This window comes from Clytia hemisphaerica, unplaced genomic scaffold, assembly GCF_902728285.1.
Source record: "Clytia hemisphaerica strain Z4C2 unplaced genomic scaffold, Clytia hemisphaerica genome assembly, whole genome shotgun sequence".
Lineage (NCBI taxonomy): Eukaryota > Metazoa > Cnidaria > Hydrozoa > Leptothecata > Clytiidae > Clytia > Clytia hemisphaerica.
In genome coordinates, this window is record NW_027103282.1 from 138,828 (window position 1) to 165,663 (window position 26,836).

At 35.2% G+C, this 26,836-nt stretch overlaps 2 protein-coding genes across 3 annotated transcripts in view; one reads left to right on the plus strand and one right to left on the minus strand.

The window, feature by feature from the left end:
• The window catches only part of LOC136804258 (uncharacterized), a 72,429-nt gene extending 61,501 nt beyond the window's left edge, over positions 1–10,928 (plus strand). Inside the window, exon 7 of one of the 2 annotated variants that reach the window (XR_010846259.1) lies at positions 10,840–10,902. The gene's annotated coding sequence lies outside the window, so the exon portion shown is untranslated. Of the gene's footprint in view, positions 1–10,839 lie in introns of both variants that reach the window. The other variant, XM_067060964.1, reaches the window with a different exon arrangement.
• On the minus strand, positions 10,746–26,388 carry LOC136803812 (unconventional myosin-XVIIIa-like). The gene is made up of 21 exons (XM_067060541.1): positions 26,248–26,388; positions 25,753–25,896; positions 24,841–24,930; positions 20,694–20,813; positions 20,112–20,229; positions 19,501–19,631; positions 18,622–18,776; positions 18,085–18,304; positions 17,401–17,502; positions 16,255–16,365; positions 15,633–15,692; positions 15,149–15,292; positions 14,785–14,832; positions 14,277–14,390; positions 13,998–14,114; positions 13,524–13,607; positions 13,284–13,364; positions 12,830–12,886; positions 12,511–12,608; positions 12,054–12,141; positions 10,746–11,824 (listed from the first exon to the last, which is right to left on the minus strand). Exons 1-21 carry the CDS (start codon positions 26,386–26,388, stop codon positions 11,381–11,383), a joined length of 2,667 nt encoding a protein of 888 aa, XP_066916642.1. The 3' UTR covers positions 10,746–11,380.
• Between the last annotated feature and the right edge of the window lie 448 nt (positions 26,389–26,836).

Below are 26,836 nucleotides of genomic sequence, written 5' to 3' on the forward strand. Positions count from 1 at the left end.
TTGTTTTCAAATCGGAAAATTCAGTGGGGATGGGAAAAAGTAAATATTTAACAGTGAGGATTGTTTTGTTTGATTTTTCTTCAGTGGGGACAAGAATTGGAGGATAATTTTCCACCGAGAATGATATTTTGGCCAATTTTTCCAGTGGGAAGGGGTCCCAGTTGTGGTCTGAGAAGGGCGACGGGAGAACAACAAAAATGTGCCTGTTTGGAACGCTCTTGTGTGGAAGGGGTGTTTACAACGTAAATATTGCGCGCTGGAAAGGTTAAACTTTTTCGGAATCCCTATCTTCAAAGTTGGAAAATTGTTTATGTTTTCTTAACGCTTGATATGTTACATAAAACGTAGTCATTAAGAGGATAAGGAAGAAAATTTGAATCCATTTCCTGGTCATACTTCTTGAAAGATTCATAAAAACATCTTTGTATTTTTGTAGGGGACGAAGTTATCACCAACTCAAAATTTGGCAACCTTCCTATATGCCCCCGCTTTTCCATTTCCCCATAATTCATAACAACTTCTTCATCTTTACGCTATGTTTTTATGAAAACAATTTAGTAAGAAAAAAGGCTCAGCTAAAACTTAAAGGATATCATTTTGCACAGCATTTTAGAACAAGAGATCAGAAAACAATACCCCGTTCAGGAGTCTCACTTTCTTCACCTTGTTCCACCGTGAAAACGGTAGGTAAAAATGCGCACTTTAGTACTGTGGAAGGTTAGAGGAATGTAAACATTGTCAATTTTTTTCTTTCCTTTAATGAACATGATATCAATGATAATTTTATGGATCTCTCCTGAAAATTTCACAAAAATTCATCTAGAGGAAAAGAAGCTATGATTAAAGGAGTTCTTTACCTACCGTAAGGGTTTCCTTATGAGTACCGAATTTTTACCTACCGTTTTTTTACGCTCTCCCCCGTAGTTTCCCGCGATCACTAAAATCAAAACGATGGAAAATCGTTTGGACGCATGCGCAGTCGACACTACCAAACGGTGTATACTTTTCCTTTAATTCTGCTTTGTCAGCATAAATTGTACGTCTGCTCTTTATAACTTCTAGAATATGTTTTCAGAAAAGAAGAACCAACCATGAGTTACTATGTGCTTAAAAATATATCAGTTTTCGGGGGCAGAGGCCTATTCTTTTGGGGTGCGAAAGGCTCGTGCGAAAGACAAGGGTTGCAAAAAAAAGCGGCCCTGATTACTAATTTTGGCGATTTTTCCAACTTTTCTGTCACAATCTTTGGTTTTCAATTGTACATGGGCCCGAAATTCAACACTCAAACATTCACTTTTAAATGAAAAATGTTCAAATCACGAATCATTACTAAAATATACTCGTTGGTAAAAATTAATCGTTTGTCAAAAATATTCTTTTGAAGAAAAAAAAATTCAGCGTTTTTCCTCATTTTTCTCTGGAAAAAGCTTGAAATTTAGGTATAATGGCAATTTTCTAGTACATACTGGAAAAAGATGTTGTGAAATAGTTTTGAAAAATAAAAATAGAAATCATATTTTCCATTTCTAATTTATTTCAACACGACTAGAACGTAGTCTACCAAAACAGATATCATCGAAAATAAAGATTATCTTGAAAGATTTCCTGGAATTTAAAATTTAGCTTGAAAAATAAAAAAGTTTTGGGGTAACAAAAAAGTCGAAAACAAATAAGACAAGTATTTCCTACGGTTTTGCAATGCCGTGTCGTAGCAACCGGGGGTTCAAATATGGTTTCTTAAAGATGTCTATTCAAAACATTGAAGCAAATATAAATTTTTTGTTTCAATTCATTGATTTTTGGTGTATTTTCCAGAGATTTCGAGGCCTAAGTTTCAAATTATTCCCCTCTTGGGCCAAACCAAGGTTGGCTCTCGTGGTGTCTCTAAACTTCAACCCCCTCCCGATATCAAAATGCTTTTTGCGATTATGGAATTATACAGAGTTTATGTGTTTTTCTGCGACGGAGACAGTGAGGTTTTAATTTTTCGCTACTGACTGAGGACTACAGTAAATCAGCACTTTTACCATCTTCATTTTTGCGAGTCAAAACTGCGGGTTATTCCATCGACCTCATAATCTTACATAAACTCGGTAATATAAAACAACCGGCAGAGTTGGTAAAATTTTATATGATACCAAGTCTTGAAACCACTTTACCAACTCCCCTGTTTAAAATACCTAATCTTCTCGCGTCATTTATGTCAAAAGAACTCGGGGTACCTAAGGCACTACCTATTGGTCGCATGAGGTTCCGCCCCTTAACGTAAATGTTTTTTAGGTTTTTTCGAAACATTTTGATATAGAATGACGTCACAGAAATAAGAATAGAAAGCTTTTAACTTCAAAACTTTTTTCGTGGGTCCTTGTATCGATTTACACCATTGGTGAAAATTTGAAGTCGAAAGCTTTCTCCTATTTGAAGTTACTCAAGATATTCTTTTTATGGGCGACATCGAAATGGGGTGAAATTGAGGTTTTCATCCTTTTCAGCGGCCATCTGACTATGCTCCATTTCTAGGTACCCCGAGAATTCTGACAGTTGTTAGAAACTAGGAAAAGGAAAAATCAAGTTAAAAACAAAAACATAACAAAACCGTTCTTAACCCCTACGCTGATTCCTCCCTTTTGATATCATGGAAAGCTGATTACTATTTACAACCAATGTAACTTTTTAAGTATTTTTTTTCTGCTAGGATTTATATTTAATCTTAGCCCTCACAGGAAAAAAAATTTCGCATTTCCAAGGTTGGAAATTTCAAGATTTCTTAGTTGGAAAATAGATAAAATCCAATGGTAAATCAAACCTGGAAACTTGGGACACTCTCCAAGGATGGAAATTTTGCATTTTCCATGGCTTGGAATTTTCAAAAATCCAGGTTGATAAAGCTGATCGAGAAGCTGATGACAGAGATGTGGAAAAAGAGATCTTAAACAAGCTTTTTGTTTTTGTGAACAACCTCGATGGCTCCCGGTCAATCTCTCGTTATTGTTCGCACAGATGCGTCGTTGATCTGAGATCACTCACACAGCTCAGCAGGGCTCCATTTGAAACTACGACACAAATACCCTATGTGCTTCACTGTGCGAACTCACTGCGATTGACCGAAGCCGCTCCGAAGGGACACCTCACCTGACGGAAACTTACAGCTTACTTAGCTTGACTGCTCACATTATAGCCTGATATGTAGGTTAGCTATACATAACGACAGCTCTGCGCGAAAAATTGCTTGTGGTTTTCTCAAAGGACATGCGCAGAAAATGGTACAAAAACGTAATTTCCACATGGGTTTTTACCGTTTTCCAAACTGTTTGGAGAAACACACATTTCCAACGCAAAAAGACTAGTTTTCCAAGGAGTAGTCTCAATTTCACAAAAATGCTATTTCGACATGAATTTTTAACGTTTTCCAGACTGTTTGGAGAAACACACATCTCCAACGCAAAAAGACTAGTTTTCCAAGGAGGAGTCTCAATTTCACAAAAATGTTATTTCCACATGAATTTTTAACGTTTCCCAGACTGTTTGGAAAAACACACATTTCCAACGCAAAAAGACTAGTTTTTCAATCCGAAGTCTTAATCTTAAAAAAAATCTTATTTCAAACATCGATTTTTGACGCTTTTTTCAACTCCTAAACTGTTTGGAAAATTAAAAATGTTCCACCCAAAAAGTCATCTTTTCCAACCAGCCTTGGAAAATTGTCATTTCTACATTGTTTTTTTTTTCACTTGATTTTTCAAGGGCATTAGTTTATTCTACAAAACCTATGGGTAATTTACGTTTTCCAAATCAGCTTAAGGTAATCGCTCAAATTTCCAACCTTCAATTATAAAATCAAAATTTCCAACCCAAAAATATTGAATTTCCAACCTTGGAAATCGAAAAATTTTTCCTGTGCTATCTGCACTAGGAGGTGTCAGGGCCTTGTGGGACATCACGCTTTTTTATAGGAATACACTTTATAAGAATGTCCACGATGAAAATAGCCAAAAAATTAAGAATAATGCTAAGAATACCAGCATCATGGAATTTTGCTACTCAAGCTAAGAATGCCATTTTTAGAGCATTTTCAATTGTAAATTGTCAATTACCCCCAAGTAAGGCTCCTTTCACAAAAATGCCATTTTATGCTTGAGACGTATGTAATAAATGTTAAATCTAGTCTGAATTAGGATCCTAACCTAAGAATGCTGTAAGAATATTTTAGGATGATTTTCCCCAAAAAAAGTTAAGAATATCCATGATGAAATGGATTTGCACCATTCTTATAAAAAAAAGCATTTAGACATATAACGCCCATAAAACAAATAAGAGCGTGAATTACACCATTAATTCCTGATAGAAGAGTATGATTTCCATGAAACATCCCACATGCAAGCCCGATCATATAAAGAACAACTAAAAAGAAAAATATTCCAGATTTATACAATCTCGTATCCAGACCCACTTGCACAACTTTTTTATTTTACTGATAGACGCGATAAAATCACTCCTGGAAATACCACCGCAAAATTTTCTTTGATCTTTTGTTATTCACCAGATAATTATTTATGCGATGTAAACAAAAACACAAGGTACGGAGCTTTCAGAATCATGAAAAAATTGAACAAAGTAACTATATGGGTTCGAGTTTGAGATTTTAGCTATCTAATTATTAATTTGTAGGACAGAAATGCTCTTTTTGGTCCTTTGGAAGCCTGTCCATATTGGAATCTTTTTGGGACTTTTTGGTGGATTAAGGGCACCGTAAACGAAAAGACCAAAATTTTATATTTTTAACCTCAAAGTAGTAATATCTTGTGTACATTTTGTTATACTAAAATGTTGTTGTTGATTTTTATCAAAGTTAGGTAACTTAAAGTTTTTTTTAGTTAAGGACCAGCTTGAACAAGTCACCAGATGTCGAAACCTTCATCACTTCTCTTACTAATACTAGAGATTTTTTCATAATTATCTGTGGAGTTATGAAATTCTACTGTAAATGCATTGACCCTTAGAAAGAAATTCTTTCGAAAAAAGTCCAACTTGTTTGAAAAATTTCAGATTTTTGTAACCATTAGAGAATTTTTGGAAGGTGGCAGTATTTCGGTTGAAAGATTGAATCGAACACTTATTTTGTTTTCGCGCTTTACTTTTATCGAATTCTGGTCTGGTAAATGTCACTTATAAAGAATTCTACATACCATAGGAAATTCTTCATAATTTTATACAATTACTTTGTATTATAGAAGAATTCATAAAAAGTCAATGCTGACTAATTTTGTCGTTTTTTAGAATAGGACTTTAAAAACATAGCTCAAAGTTAACAAGCGGTATTGAGCTAAATTTTAAATTGAAACTTTTGAAGATTTAAACCTCCTAATGTTAAACATTGCATGATACAGTGTGCCCCAAAAGAAACAGAAAAATTTTATAGAAAGCAAAATCGTGTCATAATTTATGCGAAAACCTTTTCAATCATCTTGGGGATTGATTTACTATCGACTGAACGGAGAATTTCACTCCTAGTTAAGCCCTGGTCAAAATTCTTGTCAAGATCTTTCCTAATCTTGCAAGGTTCTTGGATAATCTTATTTCTTTTCATGTAAGATCCTGTACTACCCTGCAAGATCGTGCACGAATTTTGGCAAGATATTTTAAAATCTTCCAAGAATCTTGCCAAGATCTTACATAAGATCTTGGAAGTACTTGCAAGATCGTATCAAGATTTTTGACCAGAGAGATGACGAATTTAGAGGATTTTACTTTGTATAAATTTTTATTTGGGACACATTGTATGTGGGGTCATGTAAAAAAATAAAAACAGAGAAAGATATTATTCAAAAGTACTTTGTCAAAAAACAGTAAAAAGCAGTCGTCATAAATTCTTAAAATTTAGACTAAAATTAGAAAATTGTGGCTGAAACTTTGGCAAAAAAGTTAAACAATTGACAAAATTTTCGAAATTCAGCCTGTGAAAAGTCTGCCTTTTACATAAATAATGAAAATACTCTACCACATACCATTAGGACATGCCATTAGGACCAGAATCTAATCAGAGACTAAAAATACCATTTCGTCTAAAATTATCCAAAGGAATAAATACTGGACTCATTTTCTCAGCTTAAATCAGAAAAAATTAGCCACAAAAAATAATGAAACAGAAATAGAAAAATGAAAAAATATTTCTGAAGAACAATGAATGTCGATGGAGAAGTCACATCTTTGTCCCCTTTTTAACCAAAACCCTCAGAAAGAAAACAAAAGGTGATGAAAATTTGTACCCACGACCCTTTCGTACCCACAAGCTTTGAATACAATTTGGAAAATGTTTCCTTCGAAGGCGTTATAAGTATATTTCAAAAGTCACGTTTTTCTTTGATCAAAACTTTCTTCAAAGTAGATGTTAAAAGGTTTTATTTTTACATAAGTGTTCCCGTTTCATATTAGACACATATTTGACATCAGGACAGTGTCTACCTATTGTTATATTATGCTTATATAGGCAAAAAAATGTTTTTCTTTTCCTCTTTCTGACCAATCTTGCTCCACATCTGTGTCAATCCAATGTGAGAAAGCTTGTGAATTAAAAATGACGAGTAAGCAAACGATATCACTCTTATTTAAAAACAAAACTTTAATCTTAGATCCCGCACTTTTGGGCGACAAGTGTAGCAGTAGCAAGGTGGCAGAGGGCGCAGTGCTACTGATTTTTTGGGGGGCGCCCAAATACAAAGGGCGCAAAAAGACGCCTCTGATAACTAATTACCGCGCCCCTTTGCTCTTTTACACATTTTTTACGCTCTGTTTTACACAGATATTTACTTTTCATTGGCGGGGGTACCAAAATCAAATCTTCTAAAATTGCCTTCACAGTTTGCCCAAATTTTATTCAACCCACCACGCTACTGAAGTGTAGTCAAAAGCTACATGGGAGAGGACCGAGTTGTAAACTTCAGAGCCATGCAGCATTTGGGAGGAATTGGCTAAACGCATTCAAAATTAAAACAACAAACCAGAAAAATTGTTTTTTAATGGCTAAACTGTGTCCGTAATAATGTGTATTTTTTTCTTATCGCCAAGAAAAGTGAGATAGACTTAGCGGTGTCGTGCTATTTACCCCTTCGAGGTCTTTTTGGGAAAGATGACACGCCTGGATTTTTTAGGGCTCCTTGGATTTTTTTTCTCATTTTTTGACCACCTTTGATTTCGACCTCGTTTGACTTTTACTCGTGCAAATTAAGGCACGTCCGAGTTTACTGTAATTTTTCACCACCGTTTTCACATCGAAAGAAGCGTAGAGTGCTGACGTCAGCAAAATTTCAAAATGATATAGAACTATAAGAACTGGATATAAAACTTTTTAATTTTGGTTCAGAGCTTCGCAAGTTATAAGCTTTTCTGAAGTTTGTATTTACATTATCTAGACGATAGATTGTGAAGATAAAACTTATATCGCATTCTTTAGCTGTCTGGAACAGATCCACTATCTAACGGAAAATCGAAAGTTCTTTTCCATCTTAGAAATAACAAGAGGAACTTTGAATGTCTGAAAAAGTCACATTCTTATCGACAAACATCTTATTTTATCGGAAGCGAGTTCTAAAGATGGTTTAAAACCACTTTATATTATATAATTTTCGGAATAATTGTTAAACTGACTCTAGGCTAAACTGACTCCGAGTTTTTCTAATAATAAAATCAAGAAAGGAAAAACGACTTCTGCGCTAGGCGAGCGGAAATTTTATTTTCAATTATGCTTTGTCAGCATTAGAGGCGCGCCTCCTTTCTATATGTCATAAATATTTTTAAAGCTCAAGTAAGCGTGATTAGCACTTAGTCTATAGCGGGTGAGAGTCTGGACTCTCTGAATGTACAACGATTTTTTTGGTCAGCATTTTCAGTTAGAAGGTAAAATTTAAGATGTTTCACTAACCCAGCTAGACACTATGAGCCTGAACCTTTCATGTCAAAAAAGTCCCGAAAATACTGAAAACACTTTGTCTGAAACACTTTTTCTGAACCTTTCATGCTTTTTTGGGTTTTTTTTGGCAAAAATCATTTCCCAGAAACACCTTACCTCTCGAGGTGTTGTGTTTTCAGCATTTCCTGTGTTCCTGGGATTTCCATAAATCAACTCTCAATTTTCTCCATAAAATCCAAGCCAAATTGCATTACCTGAAACACCGGCAAGTGTTTTCAGTGTTTTCTTTGGTGTTCAAGGTGTTTTTCAAGACGATTTTGAAGCTCTTGCAGTGTCCTGTCGGAACCAATCAGATAAAAATCAGGTAGAAAATCGGGTTAAAAATCGGGAAAATTAGCCAGTCGGGACTTTTTTTAACAGTCGGCTACAACAGGACATTCGGTTTTTTTAAAAACTTTGAAAACTGAACCAGTAGTGACCAAAAGTGTTTTCTGCAAACCAGGTAAGCAATGTGTTTTTAAAGGCATGAAAGGTTCAGGCTCTTCCTAACTTACTGGCCAAAAAGTCGTTCCGTTTGGAAAAAAGTACACTGGACATCCGCTCTTTAACAAGTGCTATAATTACACTGACTTGAGCTTTAAAATGTGCTGTGTTGACAAAGCAGAATAAAAAAGGAATGTCTCAACATTTCTACTTGCTAAGGCGCGGGTGGCGAGAGAATTGTTCTTTATTTCGTTTAAAAATTGCTGTGTAAAGAAAACGAGGGAGACGTTATAGACGATGTCCTTTAAAATTTAGAGCCGAGATTTTATGATAGTTGAAGCAGTGAAAATTATTGTATCAATACTGACAGTTTCATGTCTTACTCAAACAACAATCCTCAGTTGAAAATAAAATTAAAAAACAAGTAGAGTTCCGTTACTCTTACAAAAAATAACATTGCAGGGTCTTCGTCAAAAAAAATTGACGTCACTTTCCAGTCCAGATTTAAAAAATACCGTGAAACTAAGTTTAGCGCTCCCAACAACAAAATCATCCATCCCAAATGTGCAAAGCATATTGACTACCACTAAAAGTGCACCACAGGAAGTCTGATTCCTTCTTACGAAGCTATTAGTAAGGAAATGTTATAAAAATAAAACAATTATCAAAATAAAAAGGATATGATAAAAAGAATTGATAGAGTAAATTGATAAGATAAGGCAATCATCTCGATTGCTTTTTATGTATTCTTCAAAATTAATTGGGATTGCATAGTCTATTTGTGGTAGTTAATAGGAGCGATAATCCCGTAGAGATTTGTATCAGTTATGCCCGCCCTACTTTGTTTTTTATCTGAATCATGTAAATATATTTTTTTCAGCATGTTCGGCCTTCTTGTAAGGACTCTTTTGACGGTGTAATTTGACGAAGGAAAGTTTCTTACATCACCAACACAAGAGTAATATTTTGAATATTTTACCTGTAAAATGGCTCATAGGTAAAACAAATCAAATTTGTATCAATTCTGATTAATGAGCTGAAAATATTTATTTTTGAAGAGATAAATTCTTATTTCAAACATGAATGACGTCACGCGCATATCAACTTTGATGAATTTTCTCGGGGGATTTTCGCAGAGACTAGTTTCAATTCCAGATGAGATGGAGTTTTTGTAAAGGCTAGCAAGCGTCTGTCTTTCCTTGGACACAGGAACGCGGGAATAGTGCTTATAATAAAGTGTTCTTATAAAAAATAGAAATTGCCGCGGGAAAGTGGATTGGAAAGACAGTGGTTGTATTCGGTCATCTGACACACGCTAAAGCTCTGAAGGTCGGGAAAATTTTCAACATCTGGAAGGTTTAAACTACGGAATTTTACGAGACCGCGTCAAGAATTTTGCAAAGGGAGGTCTGGTAACCCAGCCCTCGTTTTCGGGGATTGGCGGGTCCAACCGAAATATTTTTAGGTTAATGGGCAAGGGCTGTTGAACCCGACTGAGAATGCGGCACATCAAAGGCCGATTATCATTCCTCTCCGATGGGAAATTGGCCCGCTCCCTTTAGAGCTTTAGCGTGGGCGGCCGCCAATCTGCCATCGGAATATCAGATAATGTATTCGGAGAACATATAGACATGAAGCCCACTGCATGTTTAATCTGCAGCGAAATACAACGACGTAGTTTACTAGTGTATTTAGTAATTGGTCATTTGAAATAATAAAAATAACGCGTTCTTTAGAAAAAGTAACAAAATTAGTTTACTGGTTAACGAGCAACCAAATCAAATAAGAGCTTGTAAAAACCCCATCTCGTCCCTTCAATTGTTCTAAAATTCTTGTTAGCAGGAATAAATTATATAACTTCACTTTCTAAATATTATCATAAATATATATTTTTACCATAATCCATTTTTAATATAATACAAATTTGGCATAAAGGTTTCTGAGCATTCTTTAAAAAATTAAGAGTTAACAAAATATGAAAAGTTAGCTAGCTATTGTATTTTTCAGCAAAGGGTTAATTTCCCGCCTGCGCGTTAAAATCTATCAAAAAACAGAGTTGAATTCGAAATAAAAAAAATTCATGATGCATTTTTTATTAAGAATAATAAACTTGTTTTTATAAAGCGCAAGAAATTGAGAATCTAGACAGGGATTTAAAGATTTATCAACGCAACAAAAAAAATATAAAACTATTCGCAAAAGTTATCATCAAGGAAAATATAAAAAATAATACTAAAATTAATATCAAACAATTATAATTTGGGAAATTTATCAATTTTCAACGAAATTTATTTCTCGAAATAATTTACTTGACGTCTAGTGAATACCTTTTTAAGCTATAATTTTCGAAGACATTTAGTTTAGAGCCAAAAATGGCGAAAATCTGCAAAAGTTTTTGTTCACGAAAGTTAATACGCTTAAAATAATGTCATGTTTTTCTGATTTTTCAGATTACAATCTCCGAATGGTTCGAAACAGCCTGGGAATTGCATTGCACAATTCTCAATTCTATTTTTAGTAAGTAGTTAATTAATGACATTGAAAAAATTAACATTGTATATTGTACACACTATTTATTAACAAAAGATTTATGTACGAAAATAACATCTATGAAAAGTTCACTTATTTGATTGTCCATATATCCGAAAGCTCTCTCTAAAAGCCTACTTTTCCAATTTTTCCTCATCGCACTATCTTGATGTCTCTATCCGGCATAAAAATAATTTTATGATTTATCAATACAATCAATGAGTTTCATCCATCGAATAATTTGCAGACAGTTTATTGCTCGGTTTTTACACTAAAATGTATGCAACTGGTAAGAAATAAGGATAGATTTGCCTTCTTTTCTTATGGCCTAATTGGAATTCTGATGGCATTAGCTGTCACAATATATATCCAACATACATCCATCTATCTTTCTAGACAAGTACACTTTTCCAACACTTCAATTCCAAAGCAATCAGACACGCCAATATCAGATATATTGATCTACTCAAAACTATTCTGTCTCGAAACACGTTTAGAGATTGAACGTGAAGCAGTTCTTGATTGATATCTACCCGGGGTCGTTGTAGATTCGGTTCCGTAAAGTGAACCATTCGTACCCAGTCCACCATTGGGGAATATATAATCATCCGATGGAATACGACGTCGCCTTTGTGACGCCGACGTCGAAAAAGTCTCGAAACTCATGTCAGATGAACCTCGTTTAGAAAGTCTTTTAGAATGACGGAAAGACGTACGACGTCGGGAACTTGTCGACGACGATATAGACTCGGTGTCGGAATCTTCGTCAAAAAGTTCCTCATCGTCGGAAGAATTAAAACCGTCGTTTTCCATGGATTCTTGTAATAATCGAATACGTTTCTCAGCCAATGTTAATTCAGTCTTTTTACGTGATAACTCATCCTCCATATTTTGTGTGTTTGTCTCCTGTGAAAAAATAAGGAAAAATGAAGTAATTCACGGAATAAAAAGTTGGGAGCATGAACGTTTTTGCAAAATTGCTTCTTGTGGTTATCAAACCAAACTTCAAAGAATCTACTTTTTGCCTAATCGGCCAATTGTACTGTAATTGAGTCTGGTATACCCTTTTGTTGCCTCCCTCACACTAGATTGGTAAGGAAATTGTTAAGAAAATACAGTAGAATTTTATCCTTACAGCTTCTTCTCGCCTTCGTTTCAGCTCGGCTTCTTGACGTTTCAAACTGTCTAATTCCATTTTGTTTTCTTTCATTTGTCGCTCAACTCTGTCAAAAAAAAGAAAATTACGACAGAGATAAAATGCAGTCGACTGTCTTGGTATAGTACAGTGGAGTCTCTATAACTCGAACAAGAAAGCAAATTTGTTCGAGTTAAGGAAAATTTGGGTTATGAAATAAGATTTATAAGGCATCGTTAACTGAAGGGAACATAAAACTTGTTCGAGTTAAGGTGACATTCGAGTTATAAAAGTTCGAGTTAAAGAGTATCGGACAAAAGTAGGTTATAAATAGAATATAATATACAACATGAAAATATGGATAATATTGTTTCGGTAAATTATAATTTGGTAAATTAATCTTAACCTTAGATAAAAAGCATTTGATAAAAGAGAGAAAAAAGGACATCTTTCTTACCTCGAGTGATTTTGTTGTACACGACTGACAGAGTTTTGAAGTTCAGTTTTATCATCTTGTATGCGCTCGATTTGTCCTTTTAACCGGTTCACCTGGTGCTAAAAAAGAAAGATTTTGGATGTGATTCAGTGTCCACCATCAAATTTGAATATTAAAGGTTGGTGTCTATCGAACAATATTTCTTGGTGTATCCGTCCAAATGATCATGGTCGATATTTTATGAAGGAATATTCAGAATATTCGGCAAATTTTTTACCCAGACTTATTTTTCCCCGATAAAGAAATTTGTTTAGTTTTCATAAAATATAAAGCAACCTACCTCAAGTTTGATTCTTGATTGAGCCTCGACTTCCCATTTATTTTCCGCTTCTTGCAACTAAAATGAATGAGATCAGGTGATAGGTGGATTAGAATTATGGATTCTATATAGAGTCGATATTTTATGTGGCTAGCCCAGTAATCTAGGAATTTTTAGTTAGTCTTTAAATTGTTTTAACAGGGACTCGGCCATATATGAGCTGAACGAAAGATTGGAAGGAGCAGGGATTTAAACTGTGAACCCCTGGTTTCAAGCACTGGCCATTCCGGCCATCGTTCCTTTCTAGTTATGTATTCTGAGTAAATATTGCTTCAGGAATCAAATAGGTCGAGCGAAATCGTTCATTATAAAATCGAGATAGGTAAGGACTTTTGCGAAAATGATAATGACTTTTGTCTCTTTTGTTTTGGCGCCCGATAAAAGCTTATCAAGACCTCCTGTTGTTGACACTTACCTTAATTTCTAGCCTTTCAATCTCCGTCTTATCAACCATGTCTCGTTGGTAGACCTCCAATTTTTGTGACAGGGCGTTAATCTGAAATGTTACAAATTGCTTTAGAGTACCAGCTTATACTTTCTCCCCTTGCAAAAATGAAGAGTATCACAGTGAAAACCCAATCATTATCATCAGAACATTAATCTCAAATCATCAAGTAGGATTCAACCGTGTAAAGAAAACTTCAAAACTTTATACCTTTTCATTGAGAAGGATTTTATCCTCTTCCAAAGTGTTGACTCTTTCTTTCAAATCTACGTTCATCGTTTGAGCTTCCGACAACTGAAAAGGATGGATAAGATATTAAAAGTCACATTTTATTCGAGTTTTTATTCCAGCCTGCATCAAAATTCAAGACCATCCTATCTTGATAAAGAGTTGTAAAATATTTTGAGATTACGAGAAGGAAATTCAAAATTGAATAAAGTCACTGAGCGCAAAACAGGAACCAAAAAAAGTGAAAGAAATAGCATCTTTACCACAATAAAAAGCTCGCATCACATTTTCTCTTTTAGGTGATTAAATCCCACGTAAGGTTGACTTTTAAAGATTATCCGCCAGTTCGTTAGTTCAGTACACCATCCTCAAAATTTCGTTGCAAAAAGTAACAAAAATACTGGCCTTCAAAATATTGTCATGAAAAGTATGATGCGAAACCTTTCTCATACTAACCTGTGCGATGAGCTGCTTGTTTTTGCGGATAACTTCATCTAGCTCATCTTCTGCTTCTTCGATCCTTGATTGGAAATCGCTATTCTCGCGAGAGAGTGCCAAACATCTTTCTTCAGCCTGAAAATCAATTATATTTACTAGACTCTCCATTAAAAGTGGAACCAGTTTTCTTTAAGGTAAAACATTTTGAATATGGTTTAATCATGCGCTCTCAAAATATGAGAAAGCTATCAATACTTTTTATATAAAAGAAGAATAAAGAATCTTGGACCAACTTACATTTTCTTTCATGCGAGTGATGGCTTCGATTTGATTATGCAATTCTTCCATATCGTTCTCGATTTGTTGCTTGGCTTTCAATGCCATGTGTTTTGCAAAGTCCGCATCTTCGAGCTTATAAAAACAATAAAAACTTGCTGAATGAAAACACTGATTTTAAGCCTTTGATAGGGTACTTTGTACCAGAGTGTATCTCACGTTTATTGTTTCGTAGTACACTATGTGTGCATTGTTTGATAAATAAATTCCCATACGGAAACCTCTGCAATGAAGTATGATTTATAAATAGCAACACTTCTCTCGTCTCCCCCGTCTCTCTCAGCTGCACTCCATCGCAGCGGTCGGTTTGAAAAATCTCAAACGAGAAAAGACAACAGACCCTATACGGCAATGAATTTTGAAATTAGCTGTAGATAACGGGTCTGCGTACAGACCGACAGGGGCGTCAACTTTTTTGAAATTTAAAAGAATAGAAATTAAACGAGCTTAGGTGGTGAAGGTTTCTTACCTGATTCCGTAACGACTTGATTTCAGGTTGTTCATTCAGCTTCATACTCTGGCAAAAAAGAATCAAAACAATCTTTAACATACGCTATGTATTATGCGTCTCGCTTGCAATCGAGTCAACTGATCACAAGCATCAAGAGGGAGTTTGTTGTTAAGCTTACGAGTTTTTTAGATTTTTTTGGGACTTGATTTCGCAGATGGCACTTTTTCGAGTTAATATCTTAAAGGATCTTTTGATTTCTTTTTAAAAATCAATTACTGTAACATTTCATTCGATGGATAATCTGAAAAATCTGCGAATCAAATGTCTCTGATATTGCATGATGGTTTACTAAGTGTGATTTCATCATTATAAACAAAAATACCTGCGATTCAGCAGCTTTCTTTGCGTCACGATAAAGCGTTCGATATTTGCGTAATTCTTTCTTCAATTTTCGTTCGGTACCTCGATCCACCTCTTCAACGGTGGTTTGTAAGTCAAAAATCCTTCGCTCCAAATCTCTTTTCATCTATTATGAGAAATAAATGCACAAAGCTTAACGAACTAGTTTATACAATTCATTTTTCAGGTTTGCGAGAAAATTAGTGTTTTGCAGTGGTCAAAGTAAGGTTTTTCGTTGAGATGGAAAATGAATTTTACACAGCAAATTAATTAGCCAACAATATTCTTGAAATTTTGGTGAATTATGCAGAATTTTGAGACGGAAAATTCTCTCTCAATATACTTCATAATCATTTAGACGGAAAGAACTTTTAACACTGTTTGCAAAATTTCTCTAGTGTTGTTTGGAGTTAGTGAATTCGTTTATGTAAAACATCTAAGATAGGAGGTGAAAAGACTTTATTTACCTTGTTGGCCTCTTCTTTGCGCTGGATCTCGTCTTGGATTTGATCTTCATAATCACGAATCTAAAATACAAAACGGAGTGAGTGAAAAAAAAATCAAAAAAGGCAACAAGACAAGACAACTACAACAGTCTGTAGTTACGAATTTGTTCGAATAACCGGTGGAATTTGAATAGATCACAGGTTTATATGGCTCGAATAACCCTTGTCATAAAACCAAAAACATAAACAATTTTAAAGTGACGCTTTGAATAGAGAGTACTGTTGCACTGTTTGGAATAAGTTGTCATAGCATCACTTCAGAAATAAGGCAAGCGTGTAGACGAGTCCTATCCATGATGCAAAGAATTGACTTGCTCCGATCTAATTACAGGAGCTTCGGCTTGGTGATTTCTTTCATGATAATTACAGATTTGATGACTTAACGATGGAGTAGGTCAAGAGTCACAAACGCCAAAAATAATAATCTAGGACTTTTAGACAGTCTTTCAATAATTTTAAAGGTGTCCATGGCCATCTATGAACTGAATGGAAAATTCAAAGTAGCGAGTATTCGAACCGGCAAATTTTTCACTGAATACCCTCTAATAAATGATAGAAGATTCAATGTGATCAAAACCCGTACCTTTCGTTGACAGTCTGATTTCATTTTCTCAATATCTTCATCTTTCATCTCCATGTCTCGTTCGAATTGTTGTTTGTCTCGCTGACTTGCCATTTCTAACCGCAATTTTGCCTGAAACAATGACCAAGTATAAAGTAAACAAGAAAAGTTGACAAAAATGCTTTGTCTATACTTTTAGAGAGAGAGACACCCGGCTAATAACGTGTTCTTCTAGAAAAATCCTCAATCAGTCAGGAGTAATACCTTAAACAAGGCATATGCATATACCTTGTTTAAGGTAGGAGTACCTTGTTCAAGGTATTTTTTAAGATTTCCTCAAAAAACAACGATTTTAAATGTGTTAAGGAAAAAGGGCATGTTGAATTTTAGCACAAAGGAAAGAAGAGTCCTTGATTGACCAAGTAGTGAAAAAATTATCAAAATCTACAGACGGAATCTTTTTTCATCTTTGTTTTATCTTTGTAACTAGGTTTGGAACCATAAATTCAGGGGAAGAAGACAGGAAGCAAAGAAGAACAATAACACCTTAAACAAGGTGCATACCTTGTTTAGGATGTACCTTAAACAAGGTACATGCATATACCTTGTTTAAGGTAGGGGTACCTTGTTCAAGGTGTTTTTAAAGATTTCTTGAAAAAATGTCGGGTACCATTTTAAATTGTTTTGTATTTTTTGTGTAAAGCTCTTTCTACACCCTTTAAAAAAGCCGATTTCGTTTCATGTAGAATAGACTTTAAGGATGTTTTAAAATTGAAGATTGTGATCAATTCCGGCTGTGAAATTTTCTAAAAATCACCATGGGAATTCAGTTTCTCGTGCTCTTTCCAATGGTATAGACTAGAGAGTGCCCTTTTTCCTAGTTTGGAAAATATTCCCACTACTTCCTAAATAGGAAGTATCAAACAATAGAAATTTGGAATTCTTACTTGAATAAGGTATACGCCTTGTTTAAGGTATTAATCCTGACTGTCAATGGGAGGGAAATAGACGATAATACATTTGAAATACGTTACTCAGGCTACTTTTCAGAGCCCTCGAGCAATTATACGCGATTTCAACAGAGATTCCAACATTTTAGATGGATAGATTTCTTCAGAAAATTGCAATGTGAAAGGTGTTCGAATTAGATTTGTTTAATGATCATACTTGTTCAAGTTGTTGAATACGACCGGCTTGTTCATCTAGCTCTTCTTCTTGGTCTTGTGTTTTCGATTCCAAGTCGCGGATCATACGTCGTACTGTTGCTAGCTGAAAAGCGTCAGAATGGATGATAGATGGTAACATATTATACACGAGGTATAGTGATTCAAAATTTGATAACCTCTTGTGATAACGAGGGTGGAAATCGATTCAAATAAGTCACCGTTGAAAAATATTTGACAATTTTGGCAATTTTTGGATTTACCATGGAATTTTTGAAATTTTCTTACATCTTGTAAAAATTATTACAAAGATTTTCTTTGTAGACTTTTTCTCAGGACCTCATTTCATGGTTTTCCTTTGCAACTTCCCTGAGTACATGAATGAATTTGCTAGGAGTTAAACATATTAGAGATTGGCTTGACGTACAATTCAGAATTCTTGAAGGTTTTTTTTACATTTTGTTTTTAATTTTACATTCCCGTTTCATATCAGACACATATTTCATATCAGAGGAGTGTCTACCTTTTGTTAAATTATGCTGATATAAGCGAAAAAATGTTTTTTTTTCCTCTTTCTGACCAATCTTGCTCCACATCCGTGTCAATCAAATGTGAAAAAGCTTGTAAATTATAATTGATGAGTAAGCAAACGATATCACTCTTATTTAAAAACAAAACCTTTAACTACCTCAGCATCATCTTTGCCAGACGTTCCATAATCATCCAGCTCATTGGTCAATCGTTCACATTTTCGTTTCAATTGGTTGATCTCGTCTTCTTGTTGAGTCACTGTGTTGTTCAGTTGGGTTTTCTCGGAAGCCATCCGATCACGTTCACGTTGTAACGTGTCCAACTGTGTACGATCACTCTCCATTTGATCGTGTAGACCGGTCACGTCTGTATCGAACCTGTGAATGAAAAGTAATAAACTTCTACAGTCGCCGAATGTTTTAGCATTGTTTTGATGTTTGATTAATTGTTATGTAATGGCGATTTTTGAGTGTACTAGAAAACAGATGAAATCTGTGAAAAGTTGATAAACTCCACCCTACCCCCAACTCTCAATTGTACAGATGCTCTATCACTCTGACTCAAGTGTACTTTTAAACACATGATTTTAACATTGGAATGATGAAGGGTAACGGAGGGCTATGTATCAATTCAGGAACATTTACTTCATAGAAAATTCTCAATTTTGTTAACTACTGATATTTTAAGTATGTACCTCTTTTGTTTCTTTTCCAAGTCTGAATTCCGCCCCTGTACCGATTCCAAGAGTAATCGCATATCTTCCATTTCACCCGTCATTTTGTTCAATTTTCGTTTTGAGTTTTGCAATTGTCGTCGGACTTCGTCACTCTCTTCTCGTTCTTCGGTTAACTGAATAGAAAACGAAGATATATTTGTCGTTTTCGGTGGTACTTTCGTTTCAAGGTAAATTGACATTCTCGGTAAAAGTTGATATTATGGTATGGCAGAACTCTTTTTGAATCGTGTAAAATACGATAGGAGTTGAAGAATATTGGTCCAAAATTTCTCGAACGATTTAAATGATAAACTTTACACAAACTCAGAGCTAACGAAAATTCTCTTCCAAATTTTTTTCAGATTTCTCAAAAATAAAGTTTTTTGTTTTGTTTCTTGTTCTAAAACTGAAGTTTGAATATAAAATTATTCTTCTCATCTTAAAATAGTAAAGATCTATAGAAACATAACCATGACGCCATGCAAAGAGTTTCTTTAAAAAGAAACTAAAGATCTTTTTGACAAGGTTCTAAAGTAAAGACAGCTAGAGACTGAAAACTACAAAGAATGGACGGGTACAGCATGAGAGCCCCCTCACAGACCTCAATCAGCACAGAGTTTAAGAACACCGAAAATGGATAGTAGTAGATTGGTAACCAGTTTTCAAGTGGTTAATAAAGGCCCTCTTGTTGTAAAATCCAGTACCCTGAGCTATTAGAAATAAGGCTCAGTCAAATCACTCGGTTTAATTACGATAAGTTGTATATTAAAGGTTCAGAACTCGGATTTACAATAATGGACTGTATGGTTAAAGAAAAGATCAATAGTCAATTTGCCTCACTTATGCCAATCAACTTACTTGTTTTTCGATACTTCTTTTTTGGCTCATCAAGTCTTGAATCTCTTCTTCAGCTTGGTCGGTCATGCGTCGTCTCGTTGATTCCAGCTCACGTGACAACGCTTTGTATTTGTCACGCCACACGTTCGCGTCTATTGAGGAGAGAAAAGTAGTCAACCACCGAACTCTAAACTTGATATCAGAATGTTCAACTTCACAGCAATCTCTGCCATGCTTTTTAAAGCCGATATTTTACGTGAATAGCCACGTAATCTAGGACTTTTAGACAGACTTTCGATTATTCTAACGGTGTCCATCTAGGAACTGAACGGAACATTTAAAGTAGCTAGTATTCGAACCGGAAATCCCAAGTTTCAGGTACTGACGTATTGCCCACTCGGCCATCACTCCCTTACGAGCAATATAAACGAAAATAGAATGGAATGGCAATTTCTATACTTTGTTATTCTGTCAAATTCTTTACTCAATACCCTCTAATAAATGATAATAGATTTCATCTAAGCAAATTACCAATAAAATGGCTTTGAAAAAAAATCGAGTCAGGCTTGGAGGTAACTGTTTATTATCACATATGGCCTGGACACTAAGACTGTACATAATAGTTTACATACCGTCAGCTTCGTCGTCACTTTCGGTAGGGTAATTTCCATTGGAGATGGCACTCAATTTCATTTCACATAGTTCACTTTCCAGTTGATGACATTGCTTCGATAGGCGTTCCGTTTCCATCTATAGAAAGTCGAAGAAAGTTTAAGTTTTCGTAAATATGGATGAAGAACTTGAGTCAATATGCCTATGCCAGAAACAGGTTTCGATGTGAATCTGTCCCGGGAGACCTGGGTCAAGTTACCAATTACATGATTTTTAGATGTGGTCTGTGGGGACATCAAAGGGTGACTACCATTCCTCAAAGGATATTGGCGAGTTTATTGTATACTATCAGGTTTTGACTATTGTCTAAATCTTGATTGACTGAAGACGACGGTTAATCAGTACTTTGACCGTCCTGATTTTCAGAACGACGGGTTGTTACCAATCGGTTCAGTCACTCCGCCGTCCTCAAAAGGGTAGATACATAAACTCGCTTTTGACCATGTCCACCGATACAACATTAAAATATCAGACAGACGAACTATAGGATTTCGAATACGTTTTTCAAAAAACAAATAAAAAACTTCTCAATCAAACTTCACCTTAGATTGTTCGAGTTCTTCTTCCAGACGAAATCGTTCACTAGCTTCTTGTTCCAGTAATTCCCCTGTTCCTGATACTGATGAATGGAAAGCTGAAAGTTGCGATGAAATCTCTTGTACCTAAAAAGTTGAAAAGTAATTAACAATGAAGCTTTAGACAATATAAGCCGTCAACACTGCAAATATAAGCCCTGTCTATAAAAGGATCGACTATTTTTGGCAATTCCTATCAAAACTTGAGAGATTAAGTTTTAACCTAACTTTCGTCTTTCCCATGCCCTTACGAAAATTTGATCTTACCGTCATACTTTATCCCACCAATTTTACTTTCTTTGCAACTACTTTCTACCATCTATCAGTTACCTTAAATACAGATTCACTACCTGACCTACCTTGTCTGTGAGGTTAAATGAATAGTAAAAAAATCACAGCAGTTAAAGCAAACCAAAAGACCGTATACAAGAACTTCCAGTTCTTACTTTACTTGGAAAGTGAAAGACGCAAATTTTAACCTAGAAACCAAAAAAACTGTCTAATGAAAATCAGCTGAGCCTTAAATTTCGTTAAACACAAGAAAAGTTGTCCATACCCTTAAAAAGCCTTAAAGAATAAATCAAACTCAAAATTTCGAACAGCGTAATAAAACCTTCGGAAAGAGAACAATAAAAGAACGTTTTTAAAGTACTGTAAAACCTCTACTAAGACCCTTCTTAATGTCACCTAAGGTACCTTTTACACTTAAGGTCGTTGATTGTCAATCAGTACGTTCAGGAATAAAGAAGGAATTATATGTACTTAAACATTCTCGCGTACACGAAACTAGAAGAGACTCTTGTTCACCTTTTTAAACCTAGTAAACCTTGTCAGAATTATAAAATTAACTTATATATTGTGTTTGGAAAAAAATGCAAACATATTAAAACAGCGGAGCCTTTATAACTCAAATAGGCACGGGGAACACAAATTTGTTCGAGTTATGGAGTAAGATGTATAATACATTGTTAACTGAAGGGAACAAAAAACTTGTTCAAAATAAGTAGACATTCGATATTCGAGTTATAGAGGTTCGAGTTAAAGAGACTCCACTGTACTAAAATTACCTAAAAATGATAACTTAGAACTTGGTCGAAAACTTAATTGTCAAACACTGTCACAGAGGGCTTTTCCAGAAAAAAATTGAATATGAGGGGGTGGAGGATATAACAATTTTCAGTGATTTACCCCCGGACAAAGGGTTTTACCCCTGGACAAGCATCAGTTGACCCCCCGGACAGCCCGAATTATCCCCGAACAGAGCAAATTTACCCCCGGACTAGGCAAATTTTGTTAATTTCCACTACCCCCGGACAATAAATCCTCCACCCCCATGTACAGACATTTTCTGGAAGAGCCTAATTTAACAATCGGTAACACTATCATAATGTTTAATCGAATTCAGATCCATGACGCTTCCACGGAGACTTTTGAAAATTCTAACACTGTAAATTTGATAATTTCTGACTGTTTTAGGCATTTGTTTTAGGTCGAATTCAAAGGGCTGTAACGTTTTCTAACGATGATACGAAAAATCTGAATACAAATTTGATGTCAGCAAGATTCAAATAATATTCTAAAAGGTGTCATGTCATGATTTTGAGCCGTTAGAAAAAATCTTCATTTTTTTCATCTTCATATTTCCAACGCTGATAGCTTTTTAATATAACATAAATTCATGCTGAAAATATGTCCACGTAATTTTGAGGCAGACTTTGGTTAGAACAACGGGTACCGCCAAGTCAAAGTACAACACGAAAAATAAATCTAAAATTTAATAAATTAAGATGGCTAATTGATCAACAAAATATTAAAAAAGAATACCGGTCTGATAAGCACTTCTTCTTCTTTGAGAATGGAGCACGAAGGTTGAAAAGTAAACACTGTCACAAATTGATCAAAACGTACATTACGACCCATACTCTTTCATACTGAAAACCATTTTCGATAACACAACAGCATAAATCATTAGTAGAAACACTTACAAAAACTAGGTCCCTCAACCAAACCCTACGATAAGCTTCAAGACTTGTGTAACTAGGTTATCAATTATCACACCGTCACAAGGCATATACCTCCTTCACGAAGTTCGTAAAATTATAAAATCTAACGGTCTTACTATTATAAAGTCTCTTATATGACCCAAAATGTTACTTCCGCTAAGAAGGCTACACTTCCTGAACTATTATTCAATTTCCAAAGTCCAGATGTAGAAAGGGTTTAAATGCTTTAATTAACCTACAGTGAAAGCAAAAAGACGGAAAGAGCATAACAAGCTTGACGTAATAACGTAATATACGTGACATCTCAAAACACACGCGCCATATGTTTTTTTACGTAACAACTTTAAGCTTGACACACATACAAAGACTTACAGCTAAGTCATTAAGTATCACTGAACTCTATGAGTTAAGACTAGAACGGGTAACAAGCATGTAAAGACAAGCCATCAAGGGTAAATATGGGTAGAAATAAAGAAGAGACGCTATCCCAAACAAGAAGGATATACTTTAATGGGAAATTCAAAAATTTCGCGGGTGGCACTATTGGGTGGTAATATTTTCACGATTTTGTAACTTTTACTGTCAAATCGTGCATGTTGGTTGTTGAAATGCGCATTATTAGCGCTTCTTTGATACCGGTTAACATTCAGAAAGTATTTACTTGACATATTTTGAGTTTTGTTTAGAAATATTCCGCGGATGATGTCCTTCCAAATTTTCATTGGGACTTAATTTCGCGGATTTTCGCGGATGACACCCAAATCCACGAAATCCGTGAAATCCGCGAAATCTAATCCCCGCGAAAGTTTATCCCATTAAAGTAAAACGGTACGGAAAAGTCTGAGTCAAAACAATGGAGAGACTCGTTCAAGACAATTCAATAGAGTCCAGTGTTTTGATCCGTTGTCTTGTGATATACCTTAACATAAGCCACTCTTTGTCTATTTAGTCAATTCATGTGACACGACTTAAAGTTTGATTTAAAAGATATTGATACAATTAAACCTTTGACTTGACAAAATTTTAATCAGAACGCATAGAGGTTATATATTTCCTTCTATTGATGGAAGGTTAGGCAGACCATTAAATTTAACCATACTAAAAATCTGATTTCTTTTACGAGAAACAACAGCTAAATTCATTCTTAACGTCCATTTTATAGGCATTCAGCAAGCATTCGCTAATCCGACTTTCTGTTATTCGATGCTTTTTATAACTCGAACTAAGTCCCCGTCCCCGTCCAAAAAGCTCTGATGAAATACAAATAGAGCTCTCAGTTATTCGAACTATTTGAGTTCAGATTTGGAGCGGTACCTCAAAAAGCAATGCAAATTAAGCCCTAAAATATCATCACAAAAACTACACTTTAATGTATAGGGTCTTTGAACCAAGCGCTTTAAAGAAGCTTAAAACCATTTGACACATAAAAGCTGATTAATCTAAACAAGCTTAGTATATGGCCTATATGGTCTTTACAAGGCTTATAAACTTCCGATATCCAAAAGTGTTTTGACTGTTATTTGCACCCATTCACGTTTGAACTTCACTGTGTTATATGGCACTAATTTTTTGCAACGCAAGTTTTTAAGGTTTCAGCAAAGCCTTTCAAAGCCGATGTAAGGAAAGCCAAAAGAAAAAGGAAAATCAATAAAAACAACTTTATTAAGATAATTTTGGTCAAAAAGATATAGTTGGCAGCTCCTTTTAACGTACCCTAAATACCGCCTGTATGAGCGCCTCAGCCGTGAACCATGCAGGGATTTTTCTGAGTACTTTGAGCTGGGGCCGTTTTGCAAACTTAGATTGATTTTCTAATATCCCTGAAAGGGGACTTGCTCAGCAAAGCTATACATTTATGAGGCTGGGGGTCTAGTGAGTGGTAAGAGGGCGAAGCTCCCAAAAACTCTTGAATACATGTATGTAGATAATAATTAGTTATTGTTGTTCATAATTTAGGTTAATTTTCGCTACGAAAAATCTCATTTATTTTGGATTGAGTTTCAAAAACTGAGAAGGGAGAGAATGTCCTGGTCTTCCCTCAAATAATGTGCTAAAAACTATTTACGGCTCTCTGAAAAGTTTAAAAAGCCACCATAAAATAAGCAAAATACCTTTTTCTTGAGTCTTGCATTTTCGTCGTCCTTCGTTTTGTTTTGACCTTCTAAATCACTAATCTTTGACGTCAATGACCCAAGTTCAGACTGAAATAATAAGTCAAAGTTCAGTTGATTGGACAGATTTTAAAAGAAAAAGGGGTTTAAAAAGAGTTGACCTTTTAGGGACATCGCTACAGGGATGGTATTTCATTGGAAAGAGTAGCAGTAGTAGTACTCGCAAGTTATCTATTTTCTATTTCACCAGATTTCGAAGGACCAACTATTGACCTCACGGAGACTTTCAAAGTCTCATGGTAAACTAATGCCTTAATTCAAGCAAAAATATAGGGAAGGTGAATAGATACAACCATATAATTATTAGAAAGCACTTTCTAAACACCCCTGTTTCACAGACCCGCTAGGACTCACACCGCACTGGAAAATTCGGCCATTTCGTCTCCGTCTATCCTACAATTGACTTTGATTTCATCCCCATTCGAATGAAAGAAATTCAAACAATCCAGCTGGATTTTTTAAGCTTGGAACAAAAGAATTTCTGTCCCCATTAGGATTTCGATATATAATTTTTTTTGGTGGGGTTTTCAGACAGGGGTGCTTTTATGGTTAGTTTAGTAAGCCTCAAAAATCCTGAACACTTGTTGTCCATTTCTCAATAAAGACCTTTTCATAAATTACGTCACGAACATCACTTGTCTCGTTTTGAAATTATTGCCATGGTGATTAACTCCCAGCGGATCTTATTACAACTACTTTCTATTCAAAAAAATAAAAATTTAATGTCTCAAGGGATATGATAACCATGGAAATTGTTTGAATGAGAGGCAGGTGATGTTCGTGACAATTTATGAAAAGGTCTAATGAACAACTCATTGTATGAGTTGAGAGTAAGCCATCAATAAAACGTACATTTTTATCGAGCAATTCTCTTTCAGCGCGATGAACATCGAGAAGCGGTAACACTTTGGTATACAAACGCCACCATTCCCAGTTACGAACCAAAATATATTTACGAATGTTACATTGTAAACATCTGATGGCCGTTTTTTGAACCTGAAAAGTTAAGAAAATGATAGATTCTATCAAATTTGTTGTATTTAGCACTCGCGGTTCGGTCTTAGCGAGAATTACGCAATCCATCGTTGTACAGCTGTCAATCTTGTGAGAAGGTAGTAAAAGCTGATAATGTACATAAAAATCTTTGTTACGCAATGAAACTGAATCCCAGGGGAAGAAGGTTGGTTGAGAAAAAGTCTTTGGGGTCGTATCTTAACCCGAACTATTGTCTTTATGAGCCAATCAAATAAAATCCTATGCAAAATTATGATACAGTTTGTAGAGTCGATTTTTTAAACTGGACAGCTTAGGAGTCTAGTCCCACAAGGCAATCTTGTACGTTCATACGGTCCAGCCAGTCGGATCAGCTCGATTACCTATACATTGAATGGAATATGAGAAATAAGCGGAAACAACTGGTTCGTGGCGCAGAAGCCGTGGACCATTCTGCCATTGTTTCAAAACAATAGCTACTATGAACAACGTCATATGTTATATATTGAACGATGAAAAGGATCTGAGGCCGTATATGGTGTTGTTTTGTATATTTCTTAAAAATCTAGTTGCTTGTATAAATTTGTTGTTTGTGATGTTGTTAGTTATGTTGTGTTGCTTCCAAGGATAAACCAATGGGCGTGGTAAGCGTTTATACGGCAGGGAACTACCACTGTCAACCTCGTGTGTTGTCTTTTTATGGTGTTTTTGCAACTGTTTTTGCAACAACGTCATATGTTAGTTAGCCAGGCATAACTAGTAAAAAGTTCAAAAACACACCTTTTCGACCGTAGCCGCCAATTGCCGCGCGGGCATTTTTTTGCCCATTTTACCACCCTAAAACCATCATAGTCTTTTTTTCGCATCTACAGGCAATAGAAAAAGGTGTAAAAGAAGGATTGGATCGAGTTTAGAGTGGTAAATTAAATAATAAATTGGAACG

What these genes read in the sequence shown, in the direction of transcription:
- LOC136803812 (XM_067060541.1), bottom strand. Translation starts at nt 26,388, where the DNA reads ATGACGTTGTTCATAGTAGCTATTGTTTTGAAACAATGGCAGAATGGT. An exon ending in GAGAATTGCTCGATAAAAAT is followed by an intron (nt 24,931 to 25,752) that starts GTACGTTTTATT and finishes TTATTATTTCAG; the next exon opens with TCTGAACTTGGGTCATTGAC. An exon ending in AAAGAAGTATCGAAAAACAA is followed by an intron (nt 18,777 to 19,500) that starts GTAAGTTGATTG and finishes TTTTCTATTCAG; the next exon opens with TTAACCGAAGAACGAGAAGA.